Source organism: Oryctolagus cuniculus, chromosome 2, assembly GCF_964237555.1.
Source record: "Oryctolagus cuniculus chromosome 2, mOryCun1.1, whole genome shotgun sequence".
NCBI classification, from domain to species: Eukaryota; Metazoa; Chordata; class Mammalia; order Lagomorpha; family Leporidae; genus Oryctolagus; species Oryctolagus cuniculus.
In genome coordinates, this window is record NC_091433.1 from 39336227 (window position 1) to 39354614 (window position 18388).

The 18388-nt window shown below is 35.5% G+C and overlaps 1 protein-coding gene across 10 annotated transcripts in view; it reads right to left on the minus strand.

The window, feature by feature from the left end:
- Nucleotides 1–8376: 8376 nt before the first annotated feature.
- The window catches only part of GABRA2 (gamma-aminobutyric acid type A receptor subunit alpha2), a 140427-nt gene continuing 130415 nt past the window's right edge, over nucleotides 8377–18388 (minus strand). For 8 of the 10 annotated variants that reach the window (XM_051831283.2, XM_051831272.2, XM_051831241.2 and 5 more), the window contains one exon: nucleotides 12017–17334. In XM_051831283.2, coding sequence (XP_051687243.1) covers nucleotides 17038–17334 — 297 coding nt within the window. In that variant the 3' untranslated portion in view covers nucleotides 12017–17037. Of the gene's footprint in view, nucleotides 8962–12016; nucleotides 17335–18388 lie in introns of those variants that run through there. The other 2 variants (XR_011386860.1, XM_051831250.2) reach the window with 2 other exon arrangements.

The window sequence follows — 18388 nt, forward strand, 5'->3', positions numbered from 1 at the left end:
TATGGCCTGGGAGAGCAGTAGAGGATGGCCCAAGTGCTTGGGCTCATGCACCCATGTGGGAGACTGGGAAGAAACTCCTGGCTCCTGGCTTCAGATCAGCGCAGCTCTGGCCATTGCGGCCATTTGGAGAGTGAGCCAACGAAAGGAAGACCTTTGTCTCTGTCTCTCCCTCTCACTGTTGGAAACTCTCCCTCTCAAATAAAAATAAAAAATCTTTAAAAAAAACTTATGAAAGAACCAAACTGCCTTCTGAAATGTTTTCCTTGATGAGTCAGGCTTTGTCAGCTGGCCTTTAGCACTGATTATGTTAAGGATGAATATTTGGGGGTTGATTTCTGAACCAGGGGCCTCATGTAACCCGTATTCAAGTACTCTGATCTGAAGTAACAGTGAAAGGGCAATTATGGCCACTGTTTTTGTAAAACTACAGATCTGTTCATTATGTTGTGAGAGCTCCATCCATCACAGGAGCTCTGGAAATGATGGTGCTACAGAGTTCTGCAAATCTTCCCTGAGAAGGAGTGGTTTTAGGGTGAATCATAGGTCTCAAGGGAAACACAAATGCCCTTGTCTTATTAGCCATTTTCTTTATAAGCAATTGTGTCTCTGTAAAAGTGATTCTTATATTATACACTGGAAGATTTTCTTTCATTGTACTGTAAGATAATATGAATTGCTATTAAACAAAACATTAGATCATCTCATTAGTGTCTGTTCCCAGGTTTTTGTGACTTCCATATATCTATACAATTAAATCATGAGGGTCTAATACAAAGCTATGTGTAAGAACAAAGCATTTAAATATTATCACTATATTTAAAACAACTTCCAATAATACAGCTAAATGAATTGGCTGCATTGACATTGATCAATATATCAAACTTTCATTAAAGATGAAGATGCAGCAAATAGTATATCATAGTCAGCCCTTGGACAAAATAGTACAATTCAGGATATTTCATGGATCATGACTGCTTTTTAAAGAATCTAGTATCATTTGTGGAAATTCTAATAAGTTGTTCTTGCATTTTACCCTAAAGCATTCATTTAGGTATCTAGGTTTTCTCTGTATATTCCCTCCAGACATTTTCCCCTGCCCCATTTATATATTACTAGTTTACAGACCCACTCAAAAGCAATCACAAAATCCACAAATAAGCATCTATATCATGTATGTGTAAAAGCAGAATTTTTACACCCTTAGATGATCTCTGGGACTGGCATTGTGGCACAGGTTTAGTCTCTGCCTGTGATGGCAGCATCCCATATGGGTGCTGGTTCGAATCCTGATTGTTCCACCTCCAATCCAGTTCTGCAATAATGCATCTTGAGCCCTGGCTCCCACATGAGAGACCTGGATGGAGCTCATAGCCCCTGGGTTCAACTTAGTCAAGCCCTGGCCCTTGAGGCCACTGGGGAAATGAGCCAAAGGATGGAAGTTCTTGTCTCTCTCTCTCTCTCTCTCTCTCTCTCTCTCTCTCTCTTCCCCTCTCTCTGTAACCCTGCTTTTCAAATATATAATTGTTTCTTTTGTGAAAAAAAGATCATTTCTGATGCATATTGGTAAAGTTGTCCCTTCTTTTTCTTTCCATGATGTTGTGGCAGAGAAAGTGGCCTCACTACACTGTCTCTACCTTCCCAGGAATAAAATGGACATAATACTAGTGCCTGCACACATTATGTGTCACAATTAAATGTGTAGATTCATATAAAATTCTTGGTGCTGCGCCTGCCAAAGTAAAACTGGCTCTATAAATGTTAGCTATTTTTGATAAGAAACTATGGAGCAAGAAAGAGAAAATGGAACAACTTGATAAGAAAACAAGAAGGTATAGGCTGAATGGTGAGGCGATGAGAGAGTGAAGACCTTTTCATCAGGTTAGTCTGAGAGAAGGATGTGAGGCTAAGTCAGAGTGAAGATGTTCAGGAACTTCATGCCCAAACTACAACACGGGAATCAAAGCCTACACATCCAACCTCCTGATGATCGGAGATACCCCAAAACCCTTCAAGTGAAGATATGGTAATCCAGTATAGAATCATACCATGTGGGATCAGCTTCATCGAGTGATCAAAGTGAGACTGGAGATGACCAGAAAAAGAATTCCTCATTGCTATAGAATGATTATTGATGTCCCTCCAAAAGTCATATGCTGAAACTTAGCCATTAACGTGATGGGATTTACAAGTGAGGATTTTGAGCCATAATTAAGTCAGAAGGTAGGGCCTTCGTGAGTGTAATTACTGCTCTATAAAAGAGACTGAAGGGAGGTCTAAGTGTGGATACAGTGAGAAGACTATCCTTGAACCAGAAAGCAATCCCTTATCAGTACTTGACAACACTGGCACACTGATCTTGTGATTCGAGCCACAAGAACTATGAAACATAAATTCCTGTTGTTTATAAGCCATCAAGTTTATAATACAAGGACTAACACACCCATGAGCAAGATTAGCATCATCTATTACTGTGGTTCTGATATTCATAGCTTGACACAACTTACCCTTTCTTGTCTCTAATATATCAATATACAGCTAAAATCAAACTACCACAATAAAAAATATAATAGCTTGCTGCTAGTTTTGCAAAGAGTTTTTTCTAATGTCATGGATAATGGGACTTATTTAAAAGCAAACAGGAACCATTTCTTCTTTTTTATTTATTTTAGTTTTTTATGACATTTCATTGAGAGTTACTTTTGTTTATTTTGGTTTTCTTTGTTTTTCCCCATTATTTAATTCGTCATCAGTTTTTTTTTTTTTATCTTTTATTTAATGAATATAAATTTCCAAAGTACGACTCATGGGTTACAATGGCTTCCCCCCCCATACCGTCCCTCCCACCCACAACCCTCCCCTTTCCCACTCCCTCTCCCCTTCCATTCACATCAAGATTCATTTTCGATTATCTTAATATACAGAAGATCAGCTTAGTATACCTTAAGTAAGGATTTCAACAGTTTGCTCCCACACAGAAACGTAAAGTGAAAAATAATAGATGATTTTTTTTTAAATGATGATGAAATCAGATCAGACCTATTGTCATGTTTAATCCCAGTGAGAGTCAAGTTGGGAATTGATAATTTCTTTCTTTTTTTTTTTTTTTTTTTTTTTTTTACAGAAGATCAGTTTAGTGTACATTAAGAAAGATTTCAATCGTTTGCACCCCCATAGAAACACAAAGTGAAATATACTGTTTGAGTACTCGTTATAGCATTAAGCCTCAGTGTACAGCACATTAAGGACAGAGATCCTACATGAGGAGTAAGTGCACAGTGACTCCTGTTGTTGACTTTACAAATTGACACTCCTGTCTATGGCATCAGTAATCTCCCTATGCACCAGTCATGAGTTTCCAAGGCTATGGAAGCCCCTTGAGTTCTCCGACTCTTATCTTGTTTAGACAAGGTCATAGTCAAAGTGGAGGTTCTCTCCTCCCTTCAGAGAAAGGCACCTCCCTCTTTGAAGACCTGTTCTTTCCACTGGGATCTCACTCACAGAGATCTTTTTGCCAGAGTGTCTTTGCTTTCCATGCCTGAAATACTCTCATGGGCTTTTAAGCCAGATCCGAGTGCCTTTAGGGCTGATTCTGAGGCCAGAGTGCTATTTAGGACATCCGCCATTCTATGAGTCTGCTGAGTATCTCACTTCCCATGTTGGATCACTCTCCCCTTTATTTATTCTATCGGTTAGTGTTAGCAGGTACTAGACTTGTTTATGTGCTCCCTTTGACTCTTAGTCCTTTCATTATGATCAATTGTGAACTGAAATTGATCACTTGGACTAGTGAGATGGCATTGGCACATGCCACCTTGATGGGATTGAATTGGAATCCCCTGGTATGTTTCCAACTCTACCAATTGGGGCAAGTCAGCCCGAGCATGCCCCAAATTATACATCTCTTCATCAGGTTTTTTTTTCCTCACTTTTTTTTAAGATTTATTTATTTATCTGAAAGGAAGAGTTACAGAGAGGCAGAGGCAGAGAGAGAGACAGAGACAGAGACAGAGACAGAGAGACAGAGAGAGACAGAGAGAGAAAGAGAGAGAAGTCTTCCATATACTGGTTCACTCCCCAGATGGCCACAATGGCAGAAGCTGTTTCTATCCAGAGCCAGGAGTCAGGGGTTTCTTCTGGGTCTCCTAAACAGTGCAGGTGCCTAAATTTGGGCCCTCTTTCACTGGCTTTCCCAGGCCATAGGAGAGAGCTGGTTCAGAAGTGCAGCAGCTGGGACTTGAACTGGCGCCCATATGGGATGCCAGCACTGCAGGCAGTGGCTTTACCCACTATGCCACAATGCTGGCCCCAGTCTTTTCATTTCTTAACAGCAACTTCCAAAAAAGTTGATCAAGACCTAGGAGAAGAAAATGGTGCTTGTTTGCACATCTCACTTTGCAAAGCTTAATTCCCCCAAATTAAGTGCTGTGAAGAGATTACTTATGGTAACAATGCCTTCTGATGACTGGATTTAACAAAAATAATAGTAATGATTCCTAATAATCATTCAGCCATTAGTCTATGTACCTCGCATTGTCTGTTATATAATTTAGTTATGTTACAGCTATATGAATTAGATTATTATATGAGTATAGTTAGACACTATTCTCAGTTCGTGATGACAAAAGTGAGACCAGACAGGTTAAATAATTACCCAAAATCACATGACCATTAACAATATCATAACTTTGATAGGAGCATCAAATTCTACAGAATCAAGGTGTGTAAGTTGGCATTTCAACTCAGTAGCATCAGAGTATATAAAGGCCAACTATATATAAAAGAAAAAAATTCAAATATTTGTAACTTAAGTCCATTAGCTAGATACTTGGGAAGTGGACTAGACCAAAAACTAATTGGACAGTGAATAGCACTGAGGATATAACATACACCTATATATTGGAAACTACTGCAATTAGATGGCTCTACTTCAGAATGTTGAGTAGCTGACGGAGAAAAGAGATATGTAGACAGAAAAGTTTTACAGCTTTAGGAAAGAGTAAATCGCCCTTAGTACTTAGTAGAAATCACTGTTTAGAAAATGACTTATGGGGGCCGGCACTTGGCACAGCGGGTAAAACCACAGCCTGCAGCGCCAGCATCCCCTGTGGGCACTGGTTCATGTCCCTGCTGCTCCACTTCAAGTCCAGCTCTCTGGTATGGCCTAGGACAGCTGTAGAAGATGGCCCAGGTCCTTGGGCTCCTGCATCCACATGGGAGAGCTGGAAGAAGATGACTATATATATATATATATATATATCCCATTTAAACTTTTATTATTAACTGTTAAAATGTAAAATCAGGGTATGTTCTAATCCATCAGATTTAATAAGTATATTATCTCTTAAGCATGACTTTTAAACTGTATTTCAGACTTATGTTAATTCCCAGTGAGCACTTTTATTTCTTTGAGTTTCACTACCTCTGAGAGGGTAGATTATAAATTAATTGAGCATCTAAATTTTTGATATGCTACAAATAATCCTAGACTTCAGATATACTATTAGGTTTATTATATGATTAGTAAAATGCTTTTTAACCAAGTTCAATGTGTTATATATGAATTTACTGTGTAATTCTGAAAACAGCCAAATAGTAATTATAGACATCACATAAGCATTGTATATACACGCAACATGGTCTACTTGCTCAGAGGCTCCGCAGTACAAATCATATTTTACTTGACTTTCACTGCAATTTTTGCAGGATGAATAACTTCTTCACTGAAAGTTTGCTTTACATTTGCATAACCACTCATCCCATTATCTTAACCTGCATGAACAGCTGGATTCATTACAAAAATAATTTTTTTTCCTAGAAAGCATGAGATAAGAGAATAATTTAAAACATTTACTATAATATTTAAGTGAAATGGCAAATAGACAAGATGTGGGTGCCTCTCTGAATTTTCTGTTCTAGTAGCTTCTTGTTTCCCAGTCGACAGAATGCTGTTTTTCTTAATGAAGCCCAAATGTTCTGTATTGCTTCCTTGTAATTATCTGGACAAAGTGAGCTGCTCTCTGTGCCAAGAGAGAACTACACACTCCATTATCTTTTCAATAGGCCTGAAAATTATTTGCTTAAAAACCTTTTCCACTGTCATTTTTAGAATATTTGCAAAAGTGATTGTTATAGATTTTCTTCTAATTATAATGTTAGAGTTGCCTCACATTTCATTCTCTCTTATATTTCTATAAGAAATTGAATTTGATGTTAAAAAATCACCTGTCTCCCATAGCTCTGTTCCTTTCCCCAAGAGTTTTTCTTTCTTTCTTTGTCAATATTTTGGTTCACAAAATACTCACTTCTCATGCATTCAATTCTTCCCTTGTCATCCTCATGAAAGCACTTCACAGTGTATCTTCTGAGGGACAGAATGTACCATGCCCTTAATTTATCTCTTCACTACTCACAAAATTGTTACATAACAGTTCTGGAAATGTATCTGGTACAGCATTTCCTTGCCTATGTATTGTAGCTTGTAGATGTCTGTAATTCTGGGCATTTTTCTATCACATTTACTCAGCGTACATTTCTAAAGCATTTCATCCTTCAATTCCTTAAACAGTTCTCCAATTTCAAGAATTTTAAAGAAATTAAACTGTGAAAGAAAAGAATTTCTACATTTTTTTTCAAAGTCTAACCTTGTCTTTTCAACGTACTCTTCACTCTAGATCTATATAACAGCTAAAGACCAAAACCAACTTGAACTACTACTGATTGCTGATAATATCATACACTATTTGTTCTCAGCAGATATGCTTCATTTCCCATAATCATATTTCTTTTCTTAGTCGTTCTGCAACATTGAAGTTAAAAGTTCTTTAAAATATTTACATAAAAATCTAATATCTAATATCAAATCACTTTGTTTCATCCCAGTTTACATTCATAGCCTCAAAACATGACTTTAAACTGCATTTGGAGTAGCATCTACCAGCATTTGTAGTCTCAGGGTGTTATTATGAAGTGAATAGAGATATAGGTGAAATATTTTCCTTTATGTTTGTTAGCTATTTAATTTTCAAGAGACCAGTTTAACAAATTTTGACTTTTAAAAAAATGTAATTATGAGGGACACATTTTATTTCTTTTAGATTATAAATAAATCAATGAATTATGAAAATTCTCATGGGATGATTCTCAACGTCTATCCAAATCTATTCTGAGCACATTTTTCTGTTCCTGGGCCTAGAGGTTTTACATCTTCATTTTTCAGATTTATTTGGGCATCTGACTCAATGAAAGGCAAAGATTAGGGAAAAGGAATCTTTTGAAATGGGCAGAAAGCTTGCCTTGCTTTTTCCCAGAATGAGACATTAATCATACTAGACTGTCAATAATCAGACTATGTTGTTGTCTTTTCTTCTAAGGTTTGTCCTATATGAATATATTTGAAAATAGAGTCTACAACAAAAACAGTGAGTTTCTTTGCTGAACAGCTTTGCAGAAATATGATTCAGGAGAATTGTGTCCATGAAGGTCTCTGCAGGGCCAGCATGATGTGTAGGTTAAAACACTGAGTGTGACGCTGGTATCCCAAATGGATGCCTGGCCACTCTACTTCCAACCCAGCACCTTGCTAATGTGCTTGGGAAAGCAGCAAAAGAGAGCCCAAGGGCTTGGGAGCCTGCCGCTTCCATGGGAAACCTGGACAAACTCCAGGCTCCTGGCTTTGCTCTGGACAGTCCCAGCCTTTGCAGCCATTTCAGGAATGAATCAACAGAAGATTCTCTCTCTCTCTCTCTCTCTCGCTCTCGCTCTCTCTCTGCTTCCTGTTCTCTGTCTGTAACTCTGCATTTCAAAAAAAAAAAAAAAAAAAAAACATTAAGAGAAAGAAAATATCTTGACTTCTTGTTTCTACACATCACCATTCCTGCTGAGTCTCCCCATGAGTATATGCCACGTTAATGATTCTTCTAGTAAAAAATCTCAGTGATTGAGGATGTGATTTCATCAGTTCACTTTGTCTTTTGTAGGATTTAATTAAGGTTATTTCTGGACTTGTAAATAGAATGTTGAATATGAGTCAACTCAGAAAGGAGAATCTTACTTTTTTATGTAATGGTTTTATAGATATGGCACTTTTTATGATAGAAGATATTTGGTTTTCTGAGTGAATTGAGTTTTTCTGTGGCACTATTTTCTTGAAGTGTTAAAGAGATCTACAATAGCAATTTATGATCCCTTGAAAAATTTCAGGCTGGCTTATACTTTTCCTGTCATTCTATAGCTTTTTATTTAAAAAAAGAAATTTAATCAACTATTATTATTTCACACTGCTATCTCAAAATATGATACCACATCCCAACATAAAAAGCCACGTTTATAATAAATGCAATTGTTGTTAAGTTTTTAGAGTACTAAAAAACACAATTTTCAGATAGAATATGATTAAATTGATTTTAATAAGTACAAAAAGATGTTTAGCATTAATTTGTATGTAATTAATTAGGATTTTTTTAAACAACAAGCCAAATGATACATTCAATAATGATCAACTTGTCTTCCATATGTAAAAACTAGGGGCCTTTCCCAAATACAATGTCACAAATTACAAATATTTTTAGCTCCTGAATTATTTTCTCAAACCATAAAACCTGCCAAGGAAGTATATTGTCACCCAGAAAATTTCAAATTTCACATACTATGAATATTCAAAGTTTAGTATCAATGTTTCAGTGAGTTTTCTTTAAGCATGTAATTTCCTTGTTAATTTGTAGCAAGGAAAAATATTCCAGTCCTTTTTTTTCCTTTTGGTTTTTTCTTCTTTTCTAATTTACCAATGAATTGAAGCTTTTTAAAGTTTCCATGTGTATCACCTCCAGTGGGATTATTTCATGAATGGTCACACTCCTCAAGTCTGAAGTCCAGGAAACTTCATTTGTATTTGCTCAGGTACATTATGAATACAAATAGGATATCAACAAACTTAAAATCAGGTATGACAGAGACACCTAGGACCTACAGGAAATAAAAGAGTTACAGTAAATTTTAATTCTTAAAAATTGTGACTCAACAGCTTAATTTCACTTTTACTTTTCTGTTAACACTTGAAATTTCTTTACACATTACATTGGATTTAAAGCACAGAGTATGGTTTAACTACTGTGTTGTATACTTCAAAATTGAATAAATTGGGGACAAATGTATAAAACATTATGTCTAAACTAATTCTACACTTAACTCCTTTGTTTCAGTTCCTTATACTACTTGTTTTTACAAATAAACGTTGTTGTAGGTATTAATATTCTTCTAACATATAAGCCTTCAGCTTGGCAGCTTGCATTGTAAAGTAAGACTTCTAAAATGATTCATAAAAAACTGAAATTTTCATACCAAGCTATTGAACAAGTACAGTCCCATCAATGCTATTTCTTTGGGAACAATGTCTGCTTCTTTTATAAATGCTGATTCACAAAACTATATTTGATAAAACCAGAACATAATCCTAAAAGTTCAGTGAGTTTAAATGCCATGAAACCAACAATACAGCAATGAAAACTAAATCTATCGACCACCAACAAACTAGAAACATCAGAAAAGAAAATTAGAATGTACTTAATAAACTTTAAGTATTTTAAAAATGCATGATCATTAATGATGGACAAAAAATGTAATGTACTTTTGGAAACTGAATTATAATCTATGTCAGTGAATAGCTAGTGTTACAAATATGCAATCTTGATGGCTGTACTATACAGTTTTCTTGGTTTTGTTATATAGAAATGTACTTAGTAGTCTTTATTGGATGCATTTTCCTAAAAGGGTATGAATAGAAATTTGAATTAAAGTAATAAAATATAATTCTTGTTAGTTCTTTTTAACTTTCCCTACAATTTATATTAAGACCTGTGTGCTGGTACATTATATAGAAATCTAGACTTCCAGAACTTTAAGAATCACACAGTGATTATGTAAGGAAAGAAGGACAGAACATAGAGGAGACAGGTTAAAAATTCATATCCAAAGTGAGTTTATCTAAGGGAATACATTTGCAGAGGTGGCTAAAAACTGGCATGCACACAGGACGAGCATGTGTCAGACAGCAAGAATTTATGTCTTATGTCTTAGGTTTGTATAGCATATGTCTTAGGTTTGTATAACATAAGCCAGCTAAGGGACATGTAGGGGCCAGAGCTGAGCTAGCTTTTCAAGGCTTTCAAACTCTGTGGGCCTTCCTCTCAGCAGCCCATTGATTGGAAAAGAATGCAGAGAGTGGAGTGGGGAAGAATACAGGAAACGGGATTGAGTGGTTTGAGAAAGAAGGCAGGGAATAGGGAGTCCTTCGTAAATTGGATCTGCTTTCAGGCAAGGAGCTAAATGGCTCTGAGGCTCCTATCCTTGCTCCTGTGATTGCTATGATGACTCACAATAAGAATACACACAGAATCATTTCAATTCAAAAGGTAAGATATGAAACCAACTAGTAATGAATATAGATGACTTGGTACTTGCAAGTGATTAACCAGATATTTAATTTTTTAAAGAGCTTTCACAAAATTCTTTAAGAAGCTTATAATTCAAAGATTTTTCTGTCTTATCTTACAAAGTATTATTTTAAGATCATTTTTAATTTAAAGGTTTAAAAAGCAACTAGAAATACATGGGAAACATGTATACATCTTTATAGGCAAGGTCTGTATAAACATATGTATGTCTTGAGTTCAATTAGTAAGTTTACTGTGGATTGACTGAAAAAGTCACTGTGTCAACAATGTTAATTACTAGTTTAGTTAACAGTAACCATGTGACTGGGTCCATTAATTAAATAATTATTTTAGATTTTATAAATTTATCTGGATTTCTCAAATTGTTACTTTGTATGTATTTGGTAACCTCTGCCCCATACACACATAGACACATACACACTCCACAGATGTACAAAGCTAAGGTGTTACTAAATATTCTTTAGGAATATTACTATAAAGAGAAAGATAGACCTGATCATTGATCTTCTATACTGGAAATATTAACTAATGTTATGTATTAAATTCAACATGGTGTAAAGCATAAATTAGTTATAAAAGATGATGTTCTTTATATAAACAAACACAAATAATATATATCAACTGAAAATGGGAGACACAGAGACCTGAATATGGTGATAATTAGGAATTTTCACAAGATTTCACATAATGAAAAATGGACTGAATAATTTATCATTACCATTCTAAATGACTTTCACATGAACTTTATCTTCTTTAGTATTTTCATCATCTTGCTTTTTTTTGAAGATGTATTTATTTATTTTAAAATCAGAGTTACAATGAGAGAGGGAGAGACAGAGAGGGAAAGGAAGGGAGAGAAAGAGAATCTTCCATCTGGTGGTTCGCTCCCCAGATGGCTACAACAGCCAGGACAGGGACAGGCCAAAGCCAGGGGCCAGGAACTTCTTCCCAATTCTCCCATGTGGGTGGCAGGAGTCCAAGCACGTGAGCCATCTTTCACTGCTTTTCCCAGGCCACCAACCCGGAGCTGAATCAGAAGAGGAACAGCCAGCTGGAATAGAACCAGCATCCATACGGGAAGCAGCGGCTCTAACTGCTATGCCGCAACACCAGCCCCATGATGCATATTGTGACAGTGAGGGAGATTGGGACTAAAAGCAGTCCAGACTAACACCAGGCCGAAGCTCCTTGACAGCACACACACTATACAGAACAGGATGCAAGCCCCTTTTAACAAATATTTATCAACGATGACAAGATCTAGGTTTTGATAACAAGATCCAAGTTTCCATAAAAACAAGCAATAATGTATTCTATTAAAACTGCCCCCCCAGGGGCCAGCACTGTGGCTTAGGAGGTTAAGCTGCCACCTGAAGCACTGGCATCCTATATGGGTGCAGGTTCAAATCTTGGCTGCTCTACTTCTGATCCAGCTCCCTGCTAATATGCCTGGGAAAGCAGAGTGAAATGGCTCAAGTACTTGGGCCCCTGCACCCATGAGCTGGATATTGTGCCTGGCCCAGCTCTGGACATTGTGGCCATTTGGGGAATATACAGTGGATGGAAGACTTCTCTCTCTCTCTCTCTCTCTCTCTCTCTCTCTCTCTCTCTGCCTCTTTCTCTCCCTCCCTGTAATTCTGTCTCTCAAATAAATACAATGAATCTTAAAATCAAAACCCAGGCCTTCACAGTAACTACTATGTAACCACTACCTTTGGTCCTTGAGAAAACGTGTTAAGGACATAAAAGCACTCCTAGGCTGTGGGACCTCAGTAGCTTGGTCTTTCTACCAACCCCTCCTTTTGTTAGGAATCTCTCTTCTTCTTACTTACATAAAATTTCACTTCTTCTACTCTCACATTGTGTCTGGTCTCATAAATTACCATACATAACAGGACACACACCCGGACTCATTGCACCAGTTTTCCTGCAACATTGTAGTAGTCAACAACTAATACAGTGGCTAAGAAAGGCAACCTCGGTTCTTGTCTCAGAAGAATTTCCACACACACAAGACAGTGACCAAAGCAAGATTTATTTAAGTCAGAAACCTCCTGCTGCAGCAGCCAGCAGAGGGCTCCAAGAGAGGAAGACCCCAGAAACAGGTGGAAGTGGAGTCAATTCAGGGATTAGTCAATCAAAAAGTGGAGACAAAACCCGTCAGAAGGCAGGAATCCCAATCCTGTCTAGCCTGCTCAGGATATAACAAAAAGGCATCAGAAGGGTTGGATAGGCTATTTCTATTCTCATGATAAACTAGAAACACTGAATGGTGGGATCTGTACTTTTGTCTTCCTAAGGACAGCTTGCAGGGAAAAACTCACATCCTATACAATCCTAAAGGGACTCACTTTTTACTCTTTCCAGCAGGGATCTGATCCAATTACATATTAGCCCATCTAACTGTTGCAATCGAATCATGTTTTATATTCACCTGCATTTATAGTTTATCAACTTTCTTAGGAGTTAAAGAGGGAAAATGCTTCACTCGGTTTAATTAGCATCAGCATTATTTTCCCTGTGGGGTCTTATCCTTGATATCTCTTTTCCTATTTTTCTCTTTGAATTTAATGAAAATAGAAGCTCTTTCATATTGATGAAAAATATTAATATCTTTAATAGAAATTTTGATATCAAAAGATTATGGAATTAATTTTATTAAATGACTTTCATTTTAATGCAATAATTACTCAATACATAAAAATATTGTAATTTTTCTTGTTCACGCTGTTACAAATAATTTTAGTACAGTGTTGTGATTCCTAAGCATGCATATATTAAAAATAACTGCAACCCAACCCAGTTTAAATGTTACAACCCTAAATACTATAAATTAATAAAAGGAAAACACAAGGTTCCTTGGGACTTTAGATTAAAAAAAATTGCACTGTAGGACAGTAATGGGCTAGCTGGTGACTACTTTGAATTTTTTCATATGAAAAACTATAGGTAATTGTCTTAGTAGTATGCAATGGATGTAGGTGTGCCAGAGACTAATAACAGGAATGACTTGCTTAGTAAACCTATTAATATGACCCAGATTTCAAATTAAGTAATACACGTTTCTATGTTTCACAGAAGTATGTCTAAAGATATTAAGTATGAAGAAAATGGAACAAACCCTTAATAGATGCTGAAAAACCATGACAATGCAAAAGATGACTTGAGCAACCTCCTCTCTTCTCTCATTGGGATGATGTCAAGCCATGCCCCAATACAGTATTTAGAGAGTTTTGGTGCTCTTCTAGGCTCCATGGTAACATCATGGGATAGTTGAGTTTCCTCAACCAGGAACACAAAAAGTGACACTAGAGAGCATTTGAGATATTGGTCTACCTATAAGAATATAGAGAAAGAATACAAGGAGCTATATCTTACTAAATATATTTAACAAAGGAAAAGTAAGAGTGAAATAATAGTTCCCATGTTGTTTTAAAATAAACTATGAGTTTAGCAAAAATATAAAATTAGAAACATGGATCAAGGGAATCACGTATCCAAACCCGAGGTAAGTTTGTAATAGAGAGACCCTTGAAAACATTTTTGAACAATAGACTGCTATTTAAAACTTACTGAAGACTTTAAAAAATATATTAAATGGCTGTATTAGTTCCATTTCTATAATCAAATGCGAACATAGATGGCAGTACAGAGCAAAACAGCCACCATCTTGACATACCAGTAGTATCAAAGCTCATTAAACAACTCCTTTAGTCACATTTAAATACAGATTTCATTTAGTCTCTGATGTTAAGTCTTTATCAATAGAAATGAGATGCACTTTGATTTTTGACTGAATTCTGTAGGTGTGAGATGAATGATACTAACAACAACTCCAGGACATAACACAAAATAGGAGGTAAAAAATATTAGTTGGATGACAGTATTTGCTATACATTAATGAGCTTATACTTCTTTGAATGCATGTGTAATTATCTACATTTTGTACAGACCATAACTCCTATGCCACTGTTCAACTGCATATTATAAGTGTAATTTTTTGTTAGTGCTTCCTGAAAACTGGGATGTAATATGATAAACACATACCATTTTTATTTTGTGTTTTTAATCAGGCTTATAAAATGGAAAATAACTGTAATGAATCAGGTTTATAATTTAGAATCCTTTGCCATGGAGCAACCTTCCTGTCTCCAGCAAGGACAAAAGCTCCTTTTAATTTATCTAACCTTTAGCAGAATAAGAAGAGCACAAAAAATACACCGAATTTAGAGAAATAATAATAAGTCCTGATCTATATTATTGGAAAATATGAACTGTCAGAATGCTCAAATGAGACTTTAACAGTTGAAATTAAAACCTCTGATTCAATTGAAGAATAACAATCATAACAATAAAATTCCTCGCAAATCTGCCATAAACAATCATAAAACTGATGCCATGAATGCAGTCGCAGCCCTCTGCCCAACGAATAGATGAATTTTTCTGTTATCCTACAGAAACTTTTATTTACAACTATTTTTACATATGTACATATTTATAATTGTATAATTCATTGTTAGACATTAAGCAGGAAATGAAAATCTTACAAGGAAAATCTCCTTAAAGTGTTTAGTAATACATACCATAGACAGCATTTTTATTGCTTGCCTTCAAGCATACTTTCACATACTATTGCACACTTCCCTAAGAGCAGTGCTATATTTAATGTTTATGAAAATAGGATATCTTCTATTTCAGTGTATGAATAAAGTGCACTTTTTAAAACTATTGAGATTACAAAGAGGGTGTTATGGAGGGGAATTAAAGAAATACATTTATTGGCTCATGTAACAAGTTTAATTTTATTTTATTAAGGATAATGGATTTTGTTTTATGAGGGAATGTTTAACGTCAAGTCTGTCTTCAAGACAAAATCTGGTGATAAGATGCATTTGTGACCTTGATAATAATACAGTCATGCAAAGCACATAATAGAATCACATTAAAACAAATAAAATGAATAAAAAAAAAGGAGGTAAGGAATTGCAATTTTTGTTGAGATTTTGCTACTTTCCATAAGATACTTTTATTGATTTTATGAACATATCTATTTATGCACTACACTTAATACTGTACAAAACTGCAGAAAATGCCACTATTTGACTACTTATGTTTCTACAAAACACCACCAGAAAGGTGTATCTATTAGTAAAAGTCAACTAATAACTGCTAATGTACATGTCAATCAAAAGTATTTTAGGTTTGCCAAAAACTTTGAATCTAGCACGATATACAATTGTTAACTTTTATTACCATATCAGGGGCATAAAGAGTATTTTTAAATATTCAAAGAAAAATGAATTTATTCATTAATCATTTGTAATAATATAAAATTGAAAACTGTGGTTTCTAATTTACCTGTTTGTGTGCATGTGTTCATGTTTGTGCATGTGAAATAACCCACAATCTGAGAGTGATGTTTTAAAGTTGCAGTTTAAAAATGTTCAACTCTTACCAAAACCACTTCTGGTATATAAAGCTGTTGTAAATTTGAGTCAGTGAAATTTAAAGTTGCAATTTACAAAAGCAGATTTACATTAATTCATATCTGAAAGAGCTGCTTTCAGACAGAAAAATGTGCCAATTAACTGCCCTTTCCTTTATAATTAGTGGCTTCTGAGTCCTGATGAAAAGAAGCCTTAAGGCAAAATTTGCAGTAAACAGGAAAGAGGAGAATCAGATAAGTGCTCATCTGGAGTCCAGGACACCTATGGATTCTCATCAGTGGGAGTTTTTGGCACAATTTTCTGATCCATTATGAATGTTGCTCCACAGCAACCAACTGGATGCTTTTTCCAGTCTCCAGCACCAATAAAATTTAGCTGATCAATTTCAATACAACACATACCTGGAGAGAGTAAAATCTTAGAATTTAAGGTTGTTTCCAATGATTGAAATAAATTGTAGGATTTCAATGAATACTTTCAAATAAATACTTTCAAATAAATTCTTAAGCTAAAAATGTAATGACCATGACATTCCAAAAGTCACTAAATCATAGGCATAATTAATATCTTGTCTCTGAACATAAGTACAGTCATGCTGTAATATGTACATGGTTATAGACACTATACAGAACAGTTAAAAGCTGATTTAAAATCTCTAGTTTTTCTTATATGTGCCAAGCTTCCAATTTTACTAGCAGGGATCTGAAGCACTCATGGATATAACTGATGTTGTGAATAGATTCTGCTATTTAGAACAGTTCATCATTGAATGATGTTATATATTCCATCACATTTAGGTAACAGAAGAAAGTTCGTCTATTTAAGACCTAAATCAAAAGGGTCCATAAAGGCTGATAAAGGATTTACACTTTTATCACTATTAGAGTAGGAAATAAATCAGTTCATCCTAGGGCAAATCTTTTAAAAAGGCAATGGCTCGTTTGGCATGGGGTACTTTCTGCCCACAGTTCCACGAGTTAGCAAATGCATATCTCCATTAAAGGTCTACTGGTAAGCTGTATCAGTATATACATACTATACATTTTGGCTTCACAAATTAGCAGTTATTAGTCAGACTGTTTACAGTAAAACAAACCATATTTAATGTTGCTATACATCCCAAAGAAAACCTGGATCCAGAATCAAGGACTGACTCCTAATACAGGTTCCCTGTTTAAATATGTAGCCCAATAAACTAAATTAAATGTACCAAACAAAACTGGGAAAACTATTCTAGACATTCTGTCAATTTTGCTAACACTGTTGAAGGTTTTCTTGGCTTCCGCTGGCTTGTTTTCCGGCTTCTTGTTGGGTTCTGGCGTGGTTGCACTCTTGGAGATAGTGGAGAGAACTGGGTCTTTTGAAAGATTCGGGGCATAATTGGCAACAGCCACGGCATACGCATTGTTCTGTATCATGACAGAAGCTTTCTCTTTTTTCTATTGAGAAAACACAAAAATTAACAGAGTGTGGGTTGAGCCTGATACTTAACCTTTTCCAAACCTCAGTTCAAGTTCTGAAGAAAAACATCCTGATACATATCACTATTCACTTGAAAAAAGGAACTAAGAGAAATAAATAAAATTAGTTTATTAAATCTAAAAACCAATAGTGAGGAAATACCCAGCATAAAATCAAGATTACCATTTCTCCAGAGAACTTTTTTTGTTAGTTATATGGAAAATAAGCAATAGAAAAATATAACATCAATTTTATAATATAAATTGGTTTTTATCTGAATCACTTAAATATCCATTGAATGAGTGAATGAATCAGTGAAATGAAAAAATATTTTAACAAGAGGAATTGTCATCTACAGTGAGTGACCCCCATATTTCTAACTTGATATAACTTATACACTAATATAGTATATAGTCTACAGTTTATAGTAAATCATCTGCTTTACTTAGATGGGAAAATATTGTAACCTTATGCAGATGGCAGTGTAAAACATAATAAAAACATAGAAGGATAATAAAATACAATCTCTTGGATTTTCACCTAGGTCATCCCCAAACTTTCACTTTATAACCTCCAGTTCAGTTGTCACCAGATCTTTTAGGTCACCACTTCCTCCTGCCCAGAACACACAACATTCCATTGTACTCTTTCAGCTTGTCTTGACATAGTCTTATCATTAGCTACACAATCGCCAAATGAGTTTTTTAAGATATAAACTGGATCATATCATTCCTACTCTGAAATCTCTTAAACACCATCTCAAGGAACTCAGGATAAAAGGATCATTTCTTACCATAGCCACCTCTCCTGACTCACTGGCTACTGGCACTACTGAAATAGCTTCAATTTTCAGAATGCGTCCTTGCTTCAGTTCCTTTGGCTGTGCTACTTCCCCAGCCTAGAAAGCCGTATTCCCACTCTGTTATTCATATAACCAACTAAATCCCTCTCAAATTTTGGTCTCAGATTAAATGTGTAAAGCAAACGATTTACAAGAAAAGAAACGGCCTGGAACAGAATTGTGAGTAACAG